This window comes from Caretta caretta, chromosome 1 (assembly GCF_965140235.1).
Source record: "Caretta caretta isolate rCarCar2 chromosome 1, rCarCar1.hap1, whole genome shotgun sequence".
Taxonomy (NCBI): Eukaryota; Metazoa; Chordata; order Testudines; family Cheloniidae; genus Caretta; species Caretta caretta.
Window position 1 is genome coordinate 271938026 of NC_134206.1, and position 13919 is coordinate 271951944.

The following is a 13919-nucleotide window of genomic DNA, read 5'->3' on the forward strand; positions in this document are numbered from 1 at the left end:
CTTGCTAATGGGCTCGCAGTTTCATGTGCAAATTCCTTTAATATTCTTGGAAGAAGATTATCTGGGCCTCCTGATTTAGTCCCATTAAGCTGTTCCAGTTTCACTTCTACCTCATATATGGTAATATCTGCCTTCATATCCTCATTCCCATTTGTCATGCTACCATTATCCCTAAGATCCTCATTAGCCTTAAAGATTGAGGCAAAGTATCTGTTTAGATATTGGGCCATGCCTAGATTATCCTTGACCTCCACTCCATCCTCAGTGTTTAGCGGTCCCACTTCTTTGTTTTCTTCTTATTTATATGGCTATAGAACCTTTTACTATTGGTTTTAATTCCCTTTGCAAAGTCCAACTCTACTTGACTTTTAGCCTGTCTCACTTTATCCCTACATGTTCTGACCTCAATAAGGTAGCTTTCCTTGCTGATCCCTCCCATCTTCCACTCCCTGTATGCCTTCTGCTTTTTCTTAATCATCTCCCTGAGATGCTTGCTCATCCAGCTTGGTCTACAACTCCTGCCTATGAATTTTTTCCCCTTTCTTGGGATGCAGGCTTCTGATAGCATCTGCAACTTTGACTTGAATTCCAGGCCGCCTCTGCCTTTAGATCCATAAATTCTTCAGTCCAATCCACTTCCCTAATTTCCTTAATTTTTGAAGGTCAGCCCTTTTGAAATCAAAAACCCTAGTCGCAGATTTTTGTTTATCCTTCCATTTAGTTTGAACTGAATTAGCTCATGATCACTTGAACCAAGGTTGTCCCCTACAACCATTTCTTCTATGAGGTCCTCACTACTCACCAAAACCAAATCTAAAATGGCATCCCCCTCTTGTCGGTTCAGCAACTACTTGCTGAAGGAATCCATCAGCTATCGCATCTAGGAAAATCTGAGCCCTATTATTATTACTAGCACTCGTCCTCCAGTCTGTATCTGGGAAGTTAAAGTCTCCCATCATCATGCAGTTTCCATTAGTATTTACTTCATTAAAAACATTAAAGAGGGCTCTATCCATATCCAAATTAGATCCCAGCGGTCTATAGCACACCCCAAGCACTATCCCAGGTCAGACTCTAGTAGTTTTCTTCCCCAATGTGATTTTTGCCCAGACAGACTCTCTTATCCATTCCATCGCTTCTTATTTCTTTACATTCTACCTCATCACTGATATATAATGCTACTCCACCACCTCTCTTATTTCTGTCTTTCCTAAACAGCACATACCCTTCAATACCTGTAGTCCAGTCATGACTACTATTTCACCAGGTTTCTGTTATCCCTATAATATCCATTTTCACTTCCTGCACCAGTAGCTCTAATTCCTCCATTTTGTTACCTAGGCTCCTTGCATTGGTGTACAAACATCTTAATTTTTGCTGTTTGGCCTTGCTCACATTCTTTACCCAATTAGGCACTGACATTCTACAGCCAGTATGACCTATTAGACTGGTATCCACACTGCCCTTTGTCCTTTTGTCCATTCTCCTACCCACGGCTGTATCCTCTCTTGCTTTGTTTTCTTCCCTCTCAATGTTAAAATCCAGTGTGGAGATTACCTGGACATCTCCCAACCATCTCCCCCAAATTCCTAGTTTAAAGCTCTCTTATGTGAAAGCAACTAGTAATAGTGATGACTATTACATTAAATCATTCAGCGCTTAGTGGAATGGTTTTAATCAGCATTTATTGCTTAGTTAAGGACTGAAAACAAATTCTAGTTTACTAGTAGAGGATAAATCAGGCTGCTTGCCCTGACTGGAAGCTTAGCATAAAGCCATGCATTTTTACACTACTGTATAAAATGTTTGATTTTACCATTGACCTGAACAGTTAGCACTAAATTGTGTTTGTATGACGGATTGTTTATAGAGTGAACATACCCTTCGAGAAATTGACACAAATGCATGTTAAGATTACCAAATAGACTTCACAATTATAGGTACAGTAAGGAAACCCACAAGTGTGAAGGTCATTGGTTACAAGTCAGCAGTACTCACTTTGAAGCTTTTGTCTGGCTCACACCCCTCCTCCCACTCCCATTTGTCCTGGAAAGTTTTGTGAAGTGTGTAATGTGAGGCAATATTAACTAGATTAAATATCCAAAAATATTAACACACCCCCCAAGAGAAAAATCTCAAGGCACAGATCTCATTCAGTTCATTCTAATTTTGCAACGTAAGACCATAAGAGTATCTCCATCCAAGAATCTGGTCCATTCATGGATGAGGAAATCCTGCAAGTTCCATACTCTTCATGGCTAGTGGAACCATCAGTAATATCTGGGACCCCTACCATAAGTAATTAGCACCTTCTTTGAAGGAGGAAGTGTAATTGAACCAGGCAAAAACATGGCAAACGCTTAAGAAATTATCACATGCTACTCAGTGACCACATTTGTGAGCAAGCCAATAGAGGTGCTAACAGTCACTTCTAATTTGTTAACTAAAAAGGACCCAGAATATTGACAAGTAAGTTTCATCCAGGACACAGGACAAACAGTATTTATTGTGCCAATGAATGACTTCATCTTTCAATGGGCAGACATACTGCTGGATTTCTCATTTGATACAGTCAGTCACCAAATATATCTGTCCTGCCTCAAGAGATGTACCAGTATTGAATGAATGAGCACAAAAATCTGCAACTCTTCATGATCCTCTGGGTTCAGAGCATGAAGAAATGACTACACCACACCTAGGATCCTCACGTGTGAAGTTCCACAATGCAAAATACTCCCCCTTATCCTATTAAACATGAAGCTACTGGGACATTCATGAGACCCTATGGGATGTGTCACCAATTCACTGGCACCTAGTTCTTACCAATATAAAAACCAGCACCATCTCCCAGCAGAGTATTATCTGCCCCAGAATAAATAACTGGTTGAAAATGAAGTGGGAGATAATAGGTTATGCTGATGGGGAGAAGGAAGTGCTTTGGAGAACTCACCACATATACAATCTCCATAGAGAGCTCACTTCCTCCAATGAAGGCAACATGCAATTTTGGACTCAACTCCTCACTAGCTCTCGATATCAGACTAACTACAGCTACTAACACCACCTGCCACCTATAGCTGGCTAGAAGATGCATCCCACCCCATCAGACTGATTTGACCACAGTGATCCACTCATTTGTGACTTAATGAAAGCACTGAAAAGCTCCAACTGTTCAAAGTACAGCAGCTCACCAACCCAGCAGCACAAGTTGCCAAGAACCCATTCCCCCACTGCTCTGCTCTTCAGAGAATCAAATTCCAGGTTCTGATAACCTGGGGCAACCTGTGAAATGCTAGCCGAAGGCTTTTCTCTACATAATCGTTACCAATTCTGTTTTAGTGAAACAATGGAGCTGTCAACTACAAATGATGAGATGAATACAAGCAAGAAAGCAAACTTTAACACATGGCTTTCGACAGTTCCTGGAGTTCTACATCAAAATCTCACTAGGTTCAGAACACAATGCAACACTTATTTGACATGGTCACAGCTTGAGGAATTTCTCTTCTTGTCCATGAAGGAAGGCTCTCAAATTGTATAGCAAGGAATTCGATTTCTTGCCATACTATCACTTATTTGGGATCCCTGACCCAAATTTTGTCCCCTTTCCCAAAAGCCTGGGGAGGTTTTGCCTTTGATGACCAGTTCCCTCTTTGGAGATTCTTTCTTTGTGAAAAGAAGGTGATTCGGATAGGTTAGCTAGCTACACCCACCTCTAAATTTAACTTCTCCCAGAAGCTGAGAGAAAGTTAATCTCTTCCACCTGCCACAGAAGATAAGTTAGCCAGTGTGGCAGCAGGGAGGCAAAAGCTGGTCTCCCAGTAGGTCTTACTGAGCAAGTTTTTACCCCGTATCTGAAGTACAGAAATAGTTGTACCCTGCATTCAAGGAGGAAGAGAAGCTGCTAGCAATCTCCTGGTTATAAGAAGCAATTGGAAGCTGCCTAGCACAGCTGTGGTTAACCAAAAGTCACAGGTATATACCAATTGACAGAACATGTAGCATCATGGGGCTTTCATTATGCAGAAAGCTCTATTAGAAAAACAGGAGGATTTAAAAATCTCTGGGACGAAACTCAAGACGCAGCTATAAAAGTTCTGGACTAGTCTTTAGTAACTGAAGGAAACATTATTGCATGTTTCTTTTGGGCTCTTTTGATCTCTTGGCTTGTAATAAAATGCTTAAGATACAACACCTCATGTTCTGGAATAACATGTTATGTAATAAAGCTATATATAATATTCAAAATCTACTTAAAAATTGTAAGGTTGCAAAGTCAGCCACTCCAAGTTAGAAAATGCCAAAATCAAAGTTGCCTTGCGCATACTCTTGTACCAGAATACTGTCATATCCTAATTTTTGAGTGCTTGTCTTTGGAACCTTACCACTCAAGTTCCTTGGATACAGTTTTTAAAAGGTTAACAAAAAAATCCAGTCTTGTAGAACCATATCACCCATCCCCAAACGGTGGAATCAGCAGGTTTGGGATCTTTAGATCCAGAGCACAGTCCTCTACCACTTTAGCTAATAGAAAATAGCAGTCTACTGCCAGTTATTTCATGTGGTCTAGCCACTAGAGGGGGATGGAGACACTTCACAAGTGGGTTTCACTACTATTTGCTGGATAGCAAAGGTGTGTTTATACTCAAGAATAATTTGTTCAGTTTCATCAGGTTCTGAAGGGGGAATGTCCTAGTGGTTAGAGACTCATCTGTATCCTATCCCTCACACATCTCCTCCTGGGCAGCTCTTGCCCCACAATTTCTCCCCCACACATTTCTTCTATCCACCCTGTTCCTCAACCTGCTGCCACCGCCGCCTCCTCCTCTGACTGCATGTCAGGAGGACTATTGAAAGACAGGAGCGTTTCCCTTCTCTTAATTCCAGTGTTTATTGCCATAGTGACCCACAACAGCTAGAAAAAGCAATTGCAGGGTAAGTCCTGCTCAGCCCTTGCAGCCCTAGGAATGCTCAATCACTCTATGGGGATGGCACGTGCAGTTTGGACAGCACACAGGTGTTGAGAGGGGATAACTCATGCTCAGTGCTAGGCCTGGCAAGCTGGTCAATTTGACCATAATCAGGTATCAGTAAATACTCCTGCAAGGAAGTCCTAATGTAGGCAGCAGCCTGCCTTTTTGGTTGCCACCTGCTAGCAAGATGAATTAACTGAAAGTTGAGCATCTTAACTGGCTAGAATCTTCTACAACAAACACTATCCTTATTTGTATACTAGGCCATCAATGTACAGTAGAACCTCAGTTAGGAACACAAGAGTTACAAACTGACCAGTCAACCACATGCTGCATTTGGAACCAGAAGTACACAATCAGGCAGCAGCAGAGAAAAAAAGCAAATACGGTTCAGTATGGTGTTAAACGTAAACTACTAAAAAATAAAGGGAAAGACACTTTTCTTCATAGTAAAATTACAAAGCTGTATTAAGTCAACGGTCAGTTGTAAACTTTTAAAAGAACCACCATAGTGGTTTGTTCAGAGTTACGAACCTCCATTCCCAAGGTGTTTGTAACTCTGAGGTTCTACTGTACATGGCAGTTTACAAAGCCCATTAAACAGACATGGTCCCTGCCCCAAAGAGCTTACAATCTAAACTGACTCGACAAACATACAGAAATTAACTCAGAGTGGGGGGAGGGAGAAGAGTTCACAGTCATTAAACTTCATCCCTCAACAAAAAGAATAGATGCATAGCCATTAGCTCCTTGAAAATTTGGTAGGCTACCTACCTATCATAACTGCATTTAAAAATGTCTCAGTTGATATGCATTTGTTTAATTTCATACATCATAGAATCATAGAATATCAGGGTTGGAAGGGACCTCAGGAGGTCATCTAGTCCAACCCCCTGCTCAAAGCAGGGCCAATCCCCAATTTTTGCCCCAGATCCCTAAATGGCCCCCTCAAGGATTGAACTCACAACCCTGGGTTTAGCAGGCCAATGCTCAAACCACTGAGCTATACATCTTTTGTAACTGTTTAGTTTGAAAAAACTTTAGCATTTAAGTGCTAACCTAACATTGCTAAAAGGTAGGTTTTTTTTTAGAACTTCATTTCCCTATCCCATTTTTCTGAGTTAAAACAACAACTTGTTTTTTGGAATCAGGCCTAAGTATCCAAGGCAAAGCTTACTGGAAACCATAACTCTTACTCTTTTATTACTATTTTAATAAATTAGTGCTTTAAATTACTACACCATTTTTGACATTTGACAGTATTGACTTGTCAAATGCATAACCCTACTCAGTGCAGACAGAATATTTGGAGATATTACTACTGAACTAGCTATTCTGAGTATCCGAAAAATCTAAGTTTGCACAATCTTGTAACTTGATGAAACTTGGTCAAATTTGCACAGGGCAACTCCTATGCCAGATTTCAAGTTTCTGCTCCAAAGCTAGAGCTCCTCAACAAAATGGTTGAAAATGTTGTTTAATATGGGCCAAACATTTTTCCCCTACTCTCAAAAACCAAGAAGCCACTTCAGATTTTTTTTTTTTTTAAATAAATCCAAGATGGATAACCATCATGGAAATGACAGGTTTCAGAGTAGCAGCCATGTTAGTCTGTATGTGCAAAAAGGAGTACTTGTGGCACCTTAGAGACTAACAAAATTTGAGAATAAATAAACCACTGAATGCATCCAATGAAGTGAGCTGTAGCTCACGAAAGCTTATGCTCAAATAAATTTGTTAGTCTAAGGTGCCACAAGTACTCCTTTTCATCATGGAAAATTTCAGCTTGTGTGGTTAAAGTTTATAATGGGAAGTATAGTGAAGCCTTAACTATAATAGTAACTTATAATACACCTGTAATACACATACGCCCCATATTACAGAGCATAGAAAAGCTTGTGTTCTTGACTGCATGTCACAGTAGATGCTTTTACAGCTTCTGGTGGTATTTTGTTCAAAGGGTTTATCACATTTTCAAGAAGTGATGTATATGAGGTTTTGGACTTAAGAATTCTGTTAAGCCTGTTTCTCTAGTTAAGTTAAAATACTATTAGATATTTCCTTGCTCTGTCTTTAAGAATCCTGTAATTCTAAAATAGTTTCTCAGTTTCTCTTCTGTAACTGAGCTTACCATGGGTCCATAATATTACCATTTCAGCTTGGACTCCAGAAAACTGAAGTCTGCAGAAGACTGCAATGAAACTTTAAAACTGAAGCTTTCCCTGAAGACTGGTAAGGACCAATGCTATCAGGCTGTGCAGCTTTAAGTAGCACTTTAAATGCTGTTGATTCCTCAGGAATTGTCTATATGGGGAATTTATTGGCATAATTTAGTTATCAGTGTAACTCTGGTCACCACACTTGCTCCAGAGAGCCTTTTTCCTCTTCGCAACAAACTAAATTGGAAAAAAGCACTCTTATTCTGCAATAACTGTCCATATGGGAAGTTATACTGATAATTACAACAGTATAGTTATGCCAGTAAATGTTCCCACATAGGCAAGCCCTAAGACCATGGTTCTCAACCAGGGGTACACATACCCCTAGGGCATGCAGCAGTTTTCCACGGGGTATATCAATTCATCTAGATATTTGCCTCGTTTTACAACAGGCTACATAAAAGTCAGTACAAGCTAGCAAAGTCAGTACAAGCTAAAATTTCATACACAGAAAGTGAGAAAGTAAGAAATTTTTCTGTAAGTGTGCTGTGATGCTTTTGCATTTTTATGTCTGATTTTGTAAGCAAGTAGTTTAAGTGAGATGAAACTTGGGGGTACACAAAACAAATCAGACTCCTGAAAGGAGTACTGTAGTCTGGAAAGGTTGAGAATCACTGCCCTAAGACATCAATATATGTGAAATGCTACTTAATAAAACCTTAGATGCACAACCTGATAGCATTGGTCCACCCCATTTTTCAGGGAAAGCTTCCTGTTTGCTAGTGGCAAAGAAGGTAAGGTATTTAAGTTTTACTTAAAGTTCGGGGGCATTGTTTTCTTCAGTTCCATGTAAAGTGCCACAGACTGGTTGCCATGCTAAATTCATGATCATGTTACTATGACAGAACTGCAAAGCAGTCTTTTTGGTTGATGTGATTTAACATGAAATGCTAAAAGGTGCCGCTCTTAACTCAGACAACACTAAGTAGCTGTATTTGTGAATGGGCTAAAAAGTCACTTTTTTACAAATATTTCATTAAGTTTGTAACTTCATTAGCTACATTTTCACTGTTATAGTTATCAAAACTTTAAATTGAAAGTTTACCTGCATTTTAGACCGTATTAAAGTTAGATTAAACAATGTGGAATAATCAGCATGCAGCTGCTGCATTGAAAGGTGACCTCTAAAGGTCAAAAAGAATTTGCCCTTATGTTGTATGAAGGCCAGAAAGGTCTCAAACTCTTCCGGTTGCACCACCTTCCCTCTTTATACACACCCCACACCCATCCACCCTTGGAAACAAAACATGGAAGTTTAGCCTAACTTTGTTGGAGGTCCCAAATTGTGAAGTTGCGCTCTCCTTAACTGATGATTCAGGAATGTTGACAGACACATTCCCAATTATTTGTAAAGCATTTAAGTTAAATTAGTGTTCAATAAATAAAAATATCCTTCCATTTAATCACTTTCACTATCTTTGTACCTGTGATCACATGATCCTACTAGTCCTACAGTTGTACCCCAAGCTGTACTCTAGTTGCCCAATTTTGTTACAATCTTAAATCCATCCTGAGTACAAACTGTTGTAACCAGGTTCCCCGATTTTTATTTATTTTTTTTAATTATAGTGCTGAAAGGCCCCACCTTTCAGGGTGGTGTGGCCAACATTACTTACAGGTGACATGAACTCAAGTTCCTTTACATATGTTAATACCCAAGAGCTTGAACAGGACCATCTTTGTATGATTAAGCTAGACAGATCTATACTCTACTGAAAACTGGTTGAGAAAATTAAATGACAGACTTAGATCACTATGCAAAGACCTCCCTCACCTCAAATGCACACCACAGCCATACTTGAGCTTGAATAATGAGCCCAAACTGCAGCAGAATATGGTTTTTACTGGTAATTCAGTATCACAATCACTTTGGGCTCTTTGCAAGAGCCATTTTTCCTCTTTGTGTTGTGCTTACCGCCGCTTGTAGTTAGTGGGGAAAGAGTATGGTTTACGGATCAGCATGTCAATATTTCCTTTGCAGAAGTAGGAAGAAGTTCCATACCTTTGAGAATCATTCAGTTGTGCGTAAAATAATTTCACTGCTTTAGGAAGGACCAATTAAATATCACTGACCTGTCTTGGCATTAAGATACCTAGAAGAGCACATTACATTTTTGCAGAGGAGAGGTTTTGCTTCTAGGTATTTGATTTTATTAGTATTTAAATTTAGAGAGTGGCTCCAAAATTCTTTAGGTCCAAAGAAATCAAAAACTTAACACGTCAAACTGGCCTAATATCAACATTATAGAACACTACAAAACCAAGACCATCCTCTGTCAAGCCAGCACTAATAGAAAACTCCACTGAACAAAAACTTTGCAATATACCTGTGAACAAATTCTACTCTGACAGTTAAGGGAGCAGAATATGTTCCAGTCAAAAGCCCTATGCCCCCAGATTTAGGTATTATATACTGCCTAAAGCACATTTCAGACACTCAGTTAGGACTTTTATTTACTGGGGGAAATGGTGGTTTTAAAAACAAGGTCACTTTTTTAAAATTAAGTTAAACATGACATCTTGATGAGACAAGATGGGTAAGGAAATATCTTTTATTGAACCTTGTGTCGCTAATATCCTGAGACCAACACGGATGCAACAGCGCATATGACACCTTAATGTCAGATTAACTAATTTTTAAAAACACTCTCCCATAATCAAGACAGGGTATGTGGCCACGTTTTCTAGGCAAAAGAACGCATTTTTAACATGTATTAGCTAAATATTAAAATCTTAGTGTACAGAAGACATTTGTGTTTTTAAACACAGCTCAGGTAAACCCTAATTCAATCAGATAAAGTTTTAAAACTACACCTTTTTTCCTAGGACAGACATATCCTAAGTAACTCCAGTCTGCAGGGATGCAACATGAACAGAACTGGTCTTTCAAATGCACAGAAGCCAGACAGATTTTTACATCAAAGCTAACCATTTGGAAAGTTCATTCAATCCAGGCCTGTACAGAAGAAAAAGTGATCCTACTAATAAGGAGACATTGTTCGAAACAGCTCAGACGAAATCAGGCAGGAGATCCTTCTATTTTATTAAGTTCCCCACAAAAAAGAATACAGAGATCAATAAGGAGCTACAATACAAAAGGAGGCAAACATTCACTACATGTACATGCTAGTTGCTTCTTTGAGCTTTTATATTATGCTATACAGTAAATGCTTTTATATATGATGCTACATAGGCAACAACATTGCTTTTAAGAAATGTATTGACATTCAACGTAAGTCAAAATAGATAACCTGTGCATCTTTCTATACACTTCTGGTTTGGGGAGTTTGCCAGCCTTGAATATGATACATAAAAGATTTAATTTACAATCTGACTGCATCACATTTAAAAAAGTGTACGCTCTCAGGGTGTCCTGGACAGTACCAAAAAGAGGTTAATGCATGCTAAATGCAGATATGGATGAACTCTAATTACAGCAGCTAATTGTTTGGAATTTACTACAGCACTTGGCAAGCCCCATCTCAAAAGCAAACTGGGGAGGCTATACTAGAGAGTACACCCCAAGTGTTCCTGAAAGCACTAGGCTAAGTAATATGAACAAGTGATGAACATACACCAGGAGCCTAACAAGAGGTTTGAGGAACACAAAGAATCTAATGAAATTAAGAATTTTAAGTTACTGCTTTTTCATACCTTCTATTGAGGTTACATGATATAGTTCATGTGACTTAAGAGTTAATTCAACAAATGACTAGCTGTTCAATGGAGTTGTCTGGGTGGAAAGGAGTATGTGGAATGTAAAGAAACAGTATATTTCTGAACACCTAAACTAAGGCCATGTCTACAGCAGCACTTATGTCAGCAAAACTTTTGTTGCTCTGGGCTGTGAAAAAACAGGTTCTGTCTACACTGCAATTAAACACCTACAACTGGCTAATGTCACCTGATTCAGTTTCCACAGTATGCATCTGTGGAAGTGAGCTGTAGCTCACGAAAGCTTATGCTCAAATAAATTGGTTAGTCTCTAAGGTGCCACAAGTACTCCTTTTCTTTTTCTGATTCAGTGAGACAAGAAAGCTGTAACAGTGCTGAACAAAACAGTTGTTTGGGCACCAAGAAAGGCAAAAACCAGCAGTTCCTGAGTACTGAGCTAGGCACTCAAATTTGAGAAAAACAACTGCAGAAGCACTGAAGTGTGCCAGAACACCTGAAGTGCTGCCGGGATCCAAAGAAAAGGTGGTGCAATAGCTGAGGAGACATGGAGCTTGTCTACACCTACAATGCTGCTGTAGCACTTAGTGAAGATGCGACCAACCAGAGAAAGCACGAGCACTATCTACACTGAGAGTTTGGTTAGTATAACTGCATTCCCCAAGAGTGTGGATTTTTCACACTCTTGAGCAACACAGTTATACTGACAAGTTTGTAGTGTGGACCAGGGCATAGTCTCTTGCAGGTTGCTCCTTTACAAGCCATGGTAAAGGAGGAATTGAGTGGAATGTCCAGAAGTTAGGATAGTCCCCCCAGCTATTGCAGACCTCAAGGGTCGATACTCTGATAAGGAACTTCTGCTGTCTCAAACTAAGGTGCCATGTCCTAGGAATAAGAAACCTGCAAGATGGTGTCTTTAGAAAACACATCTTCCCATATGCAGATGAAGGGGGGGGGGGGAGAACATCCAAGTCTTAAATTTCTGGTAGATAAGTTTCATGACCATTTTAGTTATTTAAAAACATTATTAACTCAAGTTTCTAGTGTTCATGCTTCCAAGTCACAGATAATGTCTAATTACATTGTGCAATGCAACCATCAAAAAAAGTTCTTAAATGACTGCCTGTGCAATTGACCTTGATTAAGGGTACAGAACTTTGTTGCCGCCTATATTTGCTGCAACATAAGACCCTGCTCACATCTAAATTCACCATTTCAACTTTCCTCTAAAATTCAGTGCAATGTAGAAAATGTCTATGCAATATTTTTAAACTGTAAAGTGTTCATTCTCCACAAAACTCTGTGCTAAAGACTCAAAGTTCTTTCAATGACAAGTAAAAATCCAAGACAACTACACAAATTCATTAGAAGGGCACAATCAGGTTTATCCCAAATTCATCATAACACTATGTTGTCACACACCAAGCATGCCTCATCTTCAAATATATGTAGTACAATCTGTTAAATTACAAATCCCGTTATCAAATGTTTGGTAAAAAAAAGTGCAAATAATGAATATACATTTAATTAAGAGAAAGTCAGCATTTAAGAAGTTATTGTAAGCTAATCATGTTCTGGTTAACGTCAGCACGAAGACTGCTGTACAGTCAAGTCATAATTCTAAATAGCCTACAAACTAAAACACAATAGATTCAGAGAAACCGTTTTCGCCCACTATAACGATTCTGGCCACAAATCACAGCTGGTGCCGCCTATCTGTCAGCACTTCGCTTTACACGCTGGGTTTGTTGATTATAAAATGGTGACAGTCCCAAATATCTGTCCCCCGAAATAATGAAGTTGAAACACATGAAAGAAAGTAATCGAAGTGATGCTTCGCTACGTTATACTTTGAAAGAGAGACATACATGTCTTCGCCTGCTGGAGCCCGACGGGTGCGCAAGTGGAACGAGACGCCCGGCAGGGCGATGCGCACGGGTTATGCCGAGATGATGCCGCTTTTGCCACATGCGCGGAACCAGTGATGTGAACAGACGGCTTTTAGCCCCCATTCACCGTACAACAGCCGAGAGGTCTGAGACACCCCGCCCCCCGCCACCTTTCTTCACAGCGTCACCGGGACATGTTCTGTCTGAAACCCGGAGCTGGCCGCCCGCCTCCCAGCGCCCCGGGCTCGCCAAGGCGAAGCGCCGCGCTAGGACCGGCGCCCTAGACCGCAAAGCGATCCGATCGGGCCTCAGGCAAGCGCCGCGGAGCCTGGGAGGGACAGCGTCTCGCACCCAGCCATGCGGCTGCCGCTACCCTGCCCCGGGGCCAGGGAAGTGGGAAGAGAGCGGGACTCCCCACGGAACAGCCCCTTCCCCCGACACCCCGCGCGGGACAAAGGGAGCGGCGGGGACGGGCGATGGGAGCCCCGCAGCCTGGCTCCGGCGCGGGGAACCAGCCCCGGACCCCGCCCCACCCCAGTGCCCAGCTCAGGGCCCTGCCCCGCCGCTGCCCCGGGCCGCTCACCTCGTCCTCCCGCTCGCTGCGGAAGCACAGACACGCCGCCCGCTTCTTGAAGCCCTCCCGGTCGTAGGTCCGCGTTTGGTTCGGCTTCAGCTTCATCATAGAGGCGGAGGTGCCCCGGCCGCCGCCCGCCCCAAGCCCCGGCGCGCCCGGCAGACGCGGCCCCGCTCCGCCCGGCACCGGCCGCGGCCAAGCTCCGCTCGGTCCCGGCGGGGAAGCGTCTCTCACAGGAGCGAGGCGCCGGCGCCACCGCCGCTGCTACCGCCTAGGGAGCCGCGCCATGGAGCCCACCCGTTGCCCTGCCTAGCCTAGCGGCTCGCCACCGCCGCCTCCCTGCGCTGCCCAGCTCCGAGCGCCGCGGCGGCAGCCCCTGCGCCCACTATTTAACTGTAACGCACATTCCTGCGCCCGCGCGGCCCCCCGCGCGCCACCGCCTCCCCGCCGCACTGCGCAGGCGCCGCCAGGCCCGGGAAGGGGCGGGGGAGCGGAGCGCGCGCGCGCGTGAGAGAGAGAGAAGGGGGAGGGAGCTCAGAGGCGGGCGGGGCTGGCGAGGCGGAGGGAGGCGAGCGGAGCTGGAGCACAAGGG

General features: G+C 42.2%; 1 protein-coding gene across 3 annotated transcripts in view; it reads right to left on the minus strand.

Moving 5' to 3' along the window:
- Window positions 1-13776, minus strand: part of NUDT4 (nudix hydrolase 4) — a 55112-nt gene extending 41336 nt beyond the window's left edge. The window contains exon 1 of one of the 3 annotated variants that reach the window (XM_048835594.2): window positions 13337-13776. In XM_048835594.2, coding sequence (XP_048691551.1) covers window positions 13337-13435 — 99 coding nt within the window. In that variant the 5' untranslated portion in view covers window positions 13436-13776. The remainder of the gene's footprint in view (window positions 1-13336) is intronic. The other 2 variants (XM_048835590.2, XM_048835593.2) reach the window with 2 other exon arrangements.
- Between the last annotated feature and the right edge of the window lie 143 nt (window positions 13777-13919).